Source organism: Gastrolobium bilobum, unplaced genomic scaffold (assembly GCF_033153095.1).
Source record: "Gastrolobium bilobum isolate Gb01-03AN ecotype WA unplaced genomic scaffold, APGP_CSIRO_Gbil_v1 utg42368, whole genome shotgun sequence".
NCBI classification, from domain to species: Eukaryota; Viridiplantae; Streptophyta; class Magnoliopsida; order Fabales; family Fabaceae; genus Gastrolobium; species Gastrolobium bilobum.
This window is the reverse complement of record NW_026895699.1, coordinates 104,119-115,844: the sequence shown is the minus strand read 5'-3', so window position 1 is coordinate 115,844 and position 11,726 is coordinate 104,119. Positions and strand designations below refer to the sequence as shown.

General features: G+C 33.0%; 1 protein-coding gene across 1 annotated transcript; it reads left to right on the top strand.

Moving 5' to 3' along the window:
- Positions 1 to 4,099: 4,099 nt before the first annotated feature.
- LOC133291867 (homeobox-leucine zipper protein HOX11-like) lies at positions 4,100 to 5,617 on the top strand. The gene is made up of 4 exons (XM_061490199.1): positions 4,100 to 4,313; positions 4,445 to 4,761; positions 4,863 to 4,942; positions 5,122 to 5,617. Exons 1-4 carry the CDS (start codon positions 4,100 to 4,102, stop codon positions 5,483 to 5,485), a joined length of 975 nt encoding a protein of 324 aa, XP_061346183.1. The 3' UTR covers positions 5,486 to 5,617.
- Positions 5,618 to 11,726: the final 6,109 nt, after the last annotated feature.

Sequence of the window (11,726 nt, the reverse complement as noted above, 5' to 3'; positions counted from 1 at the left end):
TGACAGCATACGTATAAGCATTAGCAACATCATTTTGAATATCTATACCAATTTCATTTCAAAGTCAATAAAGAGGAATGCGAGAATAGGAAACTTTTTTTTTTGTTTTTTTGAAGAAAAAAAAAGCACCTATTATCTGAAGCTAATACCATCAATCCACTATCTACAAGTAGCTTATTTTTATTTTATCATATTCAAATACTAGTCAAAGAACTTGGATTTAATTAACTCTATACGCATCTTACGTATATATATATGCATATGATTGATAATTGTGTATGCTGAGAATTGGATAATCTAGCTACTCATCTCAATCCCTAACATTAAGTGTGGCTTTAAAGTCAAACGCAAAATATTATATCCCAAGATTGAGTTGTTGGATGGCTAGTATCGATTGACACGTGACAATTTGAATTCTTGTGTGGTTGCTTGACTAAGTCACTACCAGTCACATTGTAAATAAATTTTCATAATTCTTATAACTCGCAAATCACATGCATGATTACGAAATTAATAACTGTGATTGAGGAATATGGCTTTCATTTCATGGTTGCGGGTGGGGACTGTGGCCTTTCTTTACATTCCATTTCCATAAGACAATTATTACACGAGGGTCACTTTATGGTATGGTTCGTTTTCTGAAAGGAGGGTCCGACCCAATAATTCATGCATCTCTCTCTGCAGCTTATCATTAAAGCCTGCATGACTTCAATTATTGCAATGATCCCAAAAGCATGACATATCTGACCTATTCATTTCCTCTGTGTGCCTATTTTTAATTACCACTTCTTTCTAAAGCCAACCCACGCGCGAGGGACCACCCACCCTTAAGTTATAACTTCTGATCTTCTACGGTTGCACTCATTCTACCTCTTCCAATTTCATAAAATTGAATTCAAGAAAGGACCAAATGAAGGGTTGATTATTCTACTTGATTGCACGCACCCCACCCCACCCTCATTTTATGGACTCGTTGTCATTGGATACCAATATCTTTTCTTTTTTATTATTAACTATCCATTTAATCCATTTTTCCATGTCAATTATGGAGCTGCTAATATTTCAAGAGATATAATAATAAAAGCACCTTATAAACCATAATTTATTTCTTACTTAAACCAAGGCAAAGCAAGATTGAAAGCATAAAACTTTTCCGGGAATAGTAAAACTCGGTCGGTTTGTCTGCCTAATGAATACATTATAATAATCGGAATAAGGTCAAATTGAAATCTCGTTCTAATCATCACATCCATCTTTTCAAAATATTTTTATTTGCACACATCACGCTTGTTTTTAAAAAGAAATAGGTTTTACAAAAAATAAAAAGTAACATTTTTTATTTAATCAAACATGTTTTAGCAGCCTACTAGCAGGTGTTAATTGGCTTAATGGACAAAGAAGAGCAGCTTTGGCAGACATTTAATAATCTTATATCATATTGTTATAATAATATTATATTTTTCCAAATATCATTATAATAATAAATAAATTGTCATATCATGTAAATTATTATTAATTTAGTGGGGTGCAAATTTGAGAGTCGCAATTCTTGAAAAAAGATCTCTAAATTCAAATTTAATATCAATTAATCAAACCCATTACAATTTTTGACAACTGTTGATATTTTAAAAAATTTAAAAACTAATAATAATATCCGTAAATAGCTAAATATAAATATGAAATAGTAGTTCATATAAAAAATTATTAAAATTTAAAAAATATAATAAAATAATAGACATATTGTATTTTCACTAAAAAAACACTCCATGCAATTAAGTATTTTTTTTATATAAAAGTTTCCTACAACATTATATATTTCTATTTTTCTACCAATAATAGCTTTATTTTAGAGCTTCAAAATCCCTAGCTGGTATGAACACTACTCTTCGAATTGGCGAGGTCGCGGTCATATAGGTAGAAGCGGCCAGAGTCATTTCATTTCAATTGCCCAGTATTTAATTTAATCTTTTGTTTTTTTATGAATTTAATATTTCTCATTTTATAAGAAATAAATTTATTATATATATATATATATATAAATATATAAAATTTATAAGATTTTGTGAAGAGAAAAAAATATAAAATCTATTATTTATATAAATAAACTTATCTCCTATAATTTAACAAATATTAAATTTTTTTATTTATCTCAGAAACTGCACAAACTTTTTAGAGCTTAATTAATTAATTGATTGGAAAGCCAAATCAAATAGCGAAAGAAAACACTGAAACAGTACTGTTGAACTGTTTATGCCTTAATAGATATAGTCCACATGATTCTGTATAGGGTACCCAAGACAAATCATCATTCTTATCATATTGTCATGCATGATGATGAGAATGAGAATGAGCATGATCGCGACCATAGATGAGTGGCCAACATATATACTGGCTAATCAATAAGACAACAGGAGCAGGTTTATAATCCCAGACATGTCTCTTGGGATGATATATCATTTTCTCCTTGTCATCATGACGCTATTTCCACACTGTTTTGTTTGGTCCAACCTCTTAAATTTATGTCAATTTCTGTGAGTAACCAAACCAAACGCATTTAATTAGGGTATACAAATGGAGGCTCTTTCTTTCGCCTAAACTGAGTTGAAAATTGACTACACAATTATATTTTTTTATATATACCACTTTTCTTGCATGTGTCACAATGTACGTAGCACAACGTTTCACTTAACAATTTCATATTACATTATCGAAAATATTTTTCTTATGTAGACATAGATAAGGTATCTCATGTTGGTGAAACAAAATAATAAGAGGGATCCATAAATGATTGGAGAGATAAAAAATAAAAGTGGGACCCACCTTTGTTTTGTGTGTGTAGGAAAATAGGTTATCTCATGTTAAATGAGATAAATATAACCCTTACATTATATATGTTATAGTAAACACTCTTTTTAGCCCCTGACAATATCTATGAAGTCTTTTTCAGTCCCTGACAATAAAAAAAGACCAAATTGGTCCCTGAAAGTACAAGAAAAGGGCCACTCTACATATTTGGGAGTTGACATAAGGACTAACATGACCCTTTTTTTGTAATTTCAGGGATCAATTTGGTCCTTTTTTATTGCCAGGGACTAAAAAGGACTTCGTAGATATTGACAGGACTAAAAAAGATGTTTACTCTATATATTATTATGATACGCCATATCAGCTTCACTAACCCATCACATAAAAAAAATAAAAAAAATGAGGCTAACTGGATTTGTAAAAGAGCATGTTCAGTATTAGAAATTAGGTATTTTTTTATATTAAAAATTGGGGAAAATATTAAGGTGACATTAATTACAAAGGAATTGGGATTTGGTAGAATAATAACTAATCATCAAATATGTGAATCAATTGGTAAATAGTTGTTATGGCATAATTAATAGTATTGAGTTTGAGTTTCTAAAAATATTATAGTATTAAAATTTGAATGGGAGAATTTATTATCTATCTGATTTAAATTGAAGTAATCGAATAATTGATAATTCTCAAACTATTTTTCGATTCCAAATAATACCAGAGAAAAACTAATAAAATTTCCAGCAGTTCTTTTCTTACCAGAGTGATTATTTTCCTTCATTCTTCGTTCTAACAAGAGTTTATAATTATATTATATCATTTCCAAAATCCAAAAAGGTAAAATTACTATTATAATATAACACTATAAAGAGCATTTGATTTTCTACAACAATATATAAATATACCTCGGGTTAAGGAATGTGAACGGTTGAATATTTAAATATATTCACGTGCCTTTGTCAACAAGTGTTTGTCGGTCAATCTTTACTTCCACAAAGGCAAAGACGAAGAAGAAGCACCAATAAAAAGGCAGTGTTTTGTTCATCTTTTTGCTGTTAAGAAGAAGGGTTTGTGCAGCAAATGAGAGAGCTTGCTTCTCTTTGTTCTCCCATTGAAAAAGAGCTAGCACTGTAGGGGCATATATATAAAATACACACGCACACACACACACTCTCTCTAGTTACCCTATTAGCATAGATATTGCTATAGTCTTCAAATCCTTTGTAATAACAACAAACCATTCTCTTTTTCTTGAGAGTGATAACATACTGTGGTTTGAACTTTGAACTTTGAACCTATGGAGCTGGCTTTGAGCTTAGGAGACACACCAAAACACTTCACTTTTATTGAACCTAGTTTCACTGCAGGGAAAACCATAGAGGAGAAAAGAAACGCTTGTGAGAGAAACGGTTCATTGGATCCACCGGTTCAACTCGACCTTCTTCCTTTCTCTCCGGTTCTAAGATCCCAACCATCTTCTCAGCTTCGAATTCCATGGCTCAATGAATCATGTAACTTCTCTTCTTTTCTCTCCTTATTCACTCAAAAAACGTGTGCAGTAAAATAAACCTTTTTTTTTTATGCTTACTTTAAAGTGATCTAGAGTTATTGGTTTGAATGAGAGATTGTTTATATATATCAGGTGGCCCGGCGAGGGTGCTGGACGTGAACCTTTTTCCGGTGGCCGCCGCGGCGGAGGACGCCGACGACGGCACGTCACTGTCATCGTCACCCAACAGCGCGGTGTCACCGTTTCAGATGGATTTCAGTGTCAGGAATAACGGTAACGCAGAAGATGGAGGAAGAAACAAGAGAGAGAACGAGGGTGAAGCTGAGAGAGCGAGTTCAAGAGCGAGTGATGACGACGAAAATGGCTCAACTCGGAAGAAACTCAGACTCTCTAAGGAACAATCAGCTTTTCTTGAAGAAAGCTTCAAAGAACACACCACTCTTAATCCTGTTAGTCCAAAATCACATGTTTTTTCTTTTTTCTTTTTTTCATTTCATCTTAAATGCTATTATTTATTTATTTATTTATTTATTTTTAATATTATAAGCAGAAGCAGAAACTTGCACTTGCGAAACAGTTGAATCTTCGTCCTCGTCAAGTTGAAGTTTGGTTTCAAAACAGAAGGGCAAGGTAAAGAAGAGTACACTTTATGGTCCTTATTATTTATTTTTTATTCAAGTATTTTCTCCATTTTATTTATATAGTATGTTTTAATTTTTAATTTTTATTATTTTGAAAAAGCATAAGGAAAATTTGTGACCAATGTTTATTAATTGTTTGTGTTTAATTTTGGAATACAATTATTATAGGACAAAGTTGAAGCAAACAGAAGTGGATTGTGAGTATTTGAAGAGATGTTGTGAGACTTTGACAGAAGAGAATAGGAGGTTACAGAAGGAACTACAAGAACTAAGAGCCTTGAAAACTTCACAGCCATTCTACATGCAGCTTCCAGCTACAACTCTCACCATGTGTCCCTCTTGTGAAAGGGTGGCTACAAATTCCTGCACCGGAGGTGCCGCCGCCGCCACCAACAAAACCTCCACAGCGAATGCCGCCACTAACAATGGTTCTCAAACCCCATTGGGTTTGTCTCTTAGCAAGCCCAGAATCTTACCCTTCCCTAATGCCCAGGCCCAAGCCCAAGCCCAAGCCCATCAGATGGCTTCATGATGGTGATCAGATTGAATTTTTTTTTTCTTTTAATATATAATATATAATATATATAACATTATCATAGAGGACAAAGCATTCACCACCCTGTATTGACCGTTTGTATATAAGTTCGGTAAGTTTATCTTATTTGATTCATCTGTTTTTACGTTGCTTTCTTTTGTGGTGAAAGAATGATCCTTTTTGTGATCAAATTTGAATGTACCAAACTTTTTTTTGGTGGTGAAATTGTGAAATGAAACATTTGGTCAATGTTTTTTTTTATCTTGGTTTCTTTGTCTTCCTTTTTTTTTAGTCATATGACAAAAAGGGCATAATACTATCACTGCTTTGAATGACCTTCCTCTTCCTTCGCGTACCCTACCTGCTCTTGCAATTATAACCTATGCAGTTATTAATTTCACGTTATTCTTGATCCCTGGACCTTGCTAAGTGTACTCGAGAGGTTGAAAATTATAGCATCTAACAACTTTTTTTCGCTATTATTATTAAATAAATTCCTTATGGCTACTTTTTAATTTTTTTATATATCAATAGCTCTGTTATGACATATACTACAAACTTTAAAGCACAGTAGCATTCAATCATAATTCTGTTGCTGAAGGCGACGATTGAGATGGTTCATTTCAATGTAGTAAATTAACTCCATCACTGACAATATCAAAAGCTGATGACTTCTGGCTGGGCACTGCCAACTTGTCGCTCTGCACGGTTCATAAAATTTTAAAATACGATAATATGTTGTGAGAGGGATCAAATTTTTAAAACATAATCATAAGTTTCTGATTCTCTTATTTTGATAGGTTTATAGGATAAATTGGATTTAAACAAGCGATTTGAGGACCTACTATATTTATAGTATGTTTATCGAATAATTATTGTTTCTCCAACTCACATGGAGAAACAATAATCATAATTATTCTCTTTTGAAACCTACATAAATGAGTGATCTCTCTGTGTGTTAATTTTCTTTACAAACTTATCTCCTTTAAATCGCAATATAAATGATTTTTTTGTAGTTAGTTGTCAGCGGACAAGGAATAATATGTGGACACTGTCTCCCAATCAGGGAGAGAGATCTTACCTTAGCCTATGCAACTGCAGAAGAAGACCAGAGGCTGATGGCTAAAAGTGAGAATATAAATAAGTATCAAAAAACCCTAGCCCTAGGTTACTTAGGCTCTTCTTATAACCTGAGCCTTATTGAGCTTTTAAGAGAAAGAGCATAAATCCAACAATCTTACACTTACTCTTGAGTATAAAACTTGAGCTAGGGTATCAACAAACTCTAACCCTAGGCTACTTGGGCTCTTCTAATAATTTGAGCCCTATTGGGCTTTTAAGAGAAAGAGTATAAACCCAATAATTTCCCACTTACTCTTGAGAACAAAACTTGAGCCCAAAGCCCAAGACCATGCAACTGACTAGTTATTATCAACTGATAATGCCCCATCTTTTATCTTGAACTAGTCTGAGGATCTACCAGCTGTTATTAATCAAAGCTCCTGATAATCAACGAATGATTATCTAATTCAGTGTTATTTCACTAAAAGTCCGAATTTGAACTACAAGATTAATAACACATATAACACGAATATGCATTGCCCCTTTGTGGTATGTCAATAATTCATTGATGAGCTTTCTGCTACTCAACTAATTATTTATTCCCTTGACTTTGATAGTTTTCTAATGAATTACATGCATTGGCTAGTGTCTTCAATATCCAAGTACAGAAACATATTGAGGGGACATACCCTACAAATTTCATATTGTTTATCTCATATATACTGATAACCAAATTATCTCATTCCTAAAAAAGTCGGGTTATTGGCCGTCAAAAGATCATGCCTTATCCGTTCATAAATCAAAGAATGAAAACAATTCAATTACCTATTTATAATAAACTCAGGATTAGGAGCAATCACATAACTATAATTAACTAGAGATTTGATACCTTATGACAGAAAAATAACCTTAATCAAATCTCTCATTGATCTTTTTAATGTGAATATTAATTCACACCAGTATTTTACAATGGTTCAAATAAAACCATTTCATAAAATATTGTAGACTAAATAAAGCCCCCAACTTTGTTTAGCAGTTGTGAACCTATTCATCAATTGTGAGAAATTGTGATGATGCCCTCCATGAACGTATCCAAATGATCATATACTCCACAATTGATCCGGACGTTAATGCTTGTAAATTGTGTGCACAAAATAATGAATATTATCTCAACCCCCGAGGTACCAGTACCTGAAAATGTTCCCCAACACGGGGTGGGATCTCTAAAATGAAATCTCAGTAAAACAAGGGGTTCTCAAGGATCTCTCCACCTCAAGCTCACTTACATGTGCAATATAAGTTCAAAAAAAATATAACATATAATTTCCAAAACTTGTGCAATGCAGCATATATCCATGTCATGTGTGTATGCATCCTACTAGCCAGAGAATAAAAAGATAGGGATTACATATGTCTACAACCTACAGTACAAGGAACACTGCTTGCATCTCACCCAAGGAGTTACCATCTTGTATGTCTCCACATACTCAGGGGTTACCGTCTAGGTGGTACACCACATACATATCATATGACACTTGCACTCAATAAAATAGCTCAATAGCATATCAAGAATCATCATTTATTTTCATAAAGACAACATGCATATAACCATCCTTCCATGAGGTATGGCGGAACCAACAATGGGCGAAACCGAGGACACAAAAGCTTACCTCGCAGCCTAACAATCCCAAGTCAAGAGTCCACAACAACCCAAGGTCACCAAATAGCACAATCACAATCTGTTTAGACCAGAAATCTCATCAACATTTGAAATCTAGAAGTTCATTATATTATGACAATGTTTCCTTTTTCGTTTCATGCCTTTAGGCTTCTCGCAAAGCCATAAGCCTTTAATCTAAGTGATTCTGACTTAGTTAACTTATTACAGAGGTTCATACTAACCACTCAAGGGTCTAGAAACCCAATCCAAGCTTTTATTCGAACAGAACAGGTCAACACACGAAATTCCCAGAATATCCGGATATTTCACGAGGGCATATCGGGATATCCATATCCGGATATCATATCGGGATATCCATATCCTGATATGTCAAACCCCATATCTGGATATTTCACGACAGAATGCAGTTTTTGCATTTCGCGAAGATATCCCTCCAAGATTCCTTTTTTAACACTTCTACACGTCCAAGAATTCATTTTTAGACATATTTAGATCAGTGTTCATGCTAGTTACTTAATCATTTCATTTAACATGTCAAAACTTGATCTTTAACAAAGAAACTCACGAACAAAGATGGTGAACATACCCCCAAAGGCTAGAAACAGAAACAAGATGTGGTCTTGGAGCTTCCAATGCAGCTCTAAGGTTCTGACTCCTCAAGATCACGAAAATGACTATCAAGCTTGGTCTTTTACTTCACAAGGTAGCTTCTTGGAGCATCAACAAATAAGGAAATGGCTCCTACATCACAACCCAAGAACTCAGCCCACAACCCTCGCCAACTCAGTAGCTAAATTCAGAAATGGAGTTGCATCACTCCCTCACAAGGCTAGCTCACACCTAACTATTGTGTTTTGGTGAAGAAAATGTAAGAAAGGTGATCACTTTGGCTCAAAAGAGGAAGGAAAGAAGGTGACAAGCTTGGAGAGAAAATGCAGCAGCCACACTCACGTAAAACCTGATGGAGATCAGCTTAGGGTTCTGTGCAATTAATATTTATAGTCTCATTAAATTAATCCGTCGATATTAGCGCTAATAGCTCCGCTAATTATTTTAATCTCAAACTTCAGATTCTGAACCTAGCCATTTTTCTAGGATTTTTCATATTTTTATTATAATTTTCGCAGCACTTTGTCGGTACACATTTTTACGTAGCCGGTATAAGTTCTGACGTCAGTTCTCATTATTTTGACTCCAAACTTGATATACCAGTCCTAAATATTATTCTAAGAATATTCATACACTTATTGTAATTTTTTGGGATACTTTATCGGTACGCACTTATACCGTGAAGTAGAACGGTATCCGCACTTTTCGTCAAAAAAATGACTTTCAGTGTTATTAAGCCCTTATAATAATTAATTAAGTCTTACCATATTTATTCAAGGTCAATTATGGAATTATTCTCTTAAACTCGCAATTAAATATTAAATTTCTTAATTTAACGGTGCGAGTTCTTATACCAAAAACTTATTCTTTCAGTCTCATAAGAGTTTTATACCAAGAATAATTGGCTTCTTGTTGCGATTTCGGCAAGTATACCGATTGTTTCAAGTAATAAAGTAGTGAGAAAGAGTATCGTCCCACGAGGATTGAAGCACAAGTACTATTCACACTTGTCACTTTAATTTGGACAATTTGATTTGGTTGTTGATAATAGTTGTTGAATTAAATTAAAACGAAAAGTAATTGTAAAGAAAAATAATCAAAAAAAATGCAAGAACGATTAAAGAACTAGTAGTCAGGGCACACTTCACCTTTTTTCCCCCTTATTCATCTGAATAAATTCTTATAATTAATTATCTCAACGGTTCAAACAATTCATCTTCTTTAAATTAATTGGTTAAACCCTAATGTCTTAGTGTATTTAACACTTTAACCCAATTAGAATCCTAATGTTTTTGTAATACTTCTTGAATTAAGCATTAAGTTCAATGAATTAAGAAATCTGCAATTCATACAAGCCTATGTCAAGATCATGCACAAATTATTATTTTACTCCAGTCAGAATTAAAATCCCAACGTGTCTATTATGAGCTCCAATCCTCAAAACCATATGAGATTGATCAGGTCTAATAAGGATGTAGAATTTTCATTTAAGGTAAAATAAAATTGATTGAAATAAAATAATTATAAAAATAATTCAAATATCAAAGTGGTTCACATAAGATCTATGACCCTAACTACAAAAGAAAACTAGTCAGACATATCTGGCTTAAATAAAATAAAGAAAATAGAAAATGTAATAAAGAAGAAGAAGAAGAAGAAGAAGTCAATGGTGCTCAATTTCTTCTAATTCCCCTCTCTGAAATCTCCAACTCTGGTATCTGGTGTTCTCCTCCTTCCAGAATGTGCCAACCTCCTTTGTATTTGCAAGAGTTGCCTTTTTATAGTGATGAAACTATATCTTTTAATTTTCCATAATATCTTCAATGGAATCTTCACTAGAATCTTTAATCAAATCCTTAAAATCTTCCCTTTTATATTTAATTGAAAAACTTTCCTTATCAATATTCAAGAAAAGATTCAATAAGATCTTCAATGATTCAGAAATCCAAAGTAAATCCACTTAACCTCTCCAATTTATCTCTTTATTGAACTAAAAATTACTGCAAAATATATGAATTTTTATGAGAATAATACTGAGAATAAAATAACACTTTAATTATACATCTCATAACTTTTAATTATTTTTAAATCAATTTTATGCTCATATTAACCTTTAATATATAATAAATTGGAGACTCGTCACTTCCCTAGGACTTTCATATCAAAACGCTTACTTATCCAACTCTTTATGCTTGACATTACCTCCACGTTGTTTTCAATAAGAAGCACATCATCTACATAAAGTACTAGAAAAGCTATTGCCTCCCCTTGGATCATTTGTATACAATTACACACAATTCGTCAAGGTTTTCTCAAAATCAAAGAATTTTGATAACTTAATCAAAATCAATGTTCTATGACTTGGATGCTTGCTTAAGTCCATAAAATGGACTTTCACAACTTGCATACCGTGTGTTCCTGCTCATTAACCATGAATCCTTTTTGTTTGTTGCATGTAGAAATCTTTTTCTAAATTTTCATTCACAAAAGTTATTTTGACATCTATCTCCCAAAATAAAATCTCAAAATTGAAACTTGTAGTAGCAACTAAAAGAATATGGATAAACTCAAGTATGACGTCTGACAAATTTTTTCTCTCTTAATCTATACCCTCTAAGAGGTATGATTTTTTACCTTCAAACTAGTTTTGAAGATTTTCACCTTCATGTTTATCCTCTCTTTGCCTTGTAGGTGCACATACACCTAGTGGGTCTTACCCTCTTGGTGTCTTTACTAGAGACCAAATAGATTTGAAATACAAGTATTTCACCTCATGGTTTATAGCTTTGAGCAACACTTGATCAACAACATATTCTTATGCATTATCGTAATTAGTGGGATCAATGTCACTCAACAAGAGATAACTTGAGGGTTAACAAGGTCCTT

Coding starts and splice junctions, on each gene's coding strand:
- LOC133291867 (XM_061490199.1), top strand. CDS start 4,100: ATGGAGCTGGCTTTGAGCTTAGGAGACACACCAAAACACTTCACTTTT. Junction 4,314..4,444: donor TCCATGGCTCAATGAATCAT/GTAACTTCTCTT, acceptor TATATATATCAG/GTGGCCCGGCGAGGGTGCTG. Junction 4,943..5,121: donor TTTCAAAACAGAAGGGCAAG/GTAAAGAAGAGT, acceptor CAATTATTATAG/GACAAAGTTGAAGCAAACAG.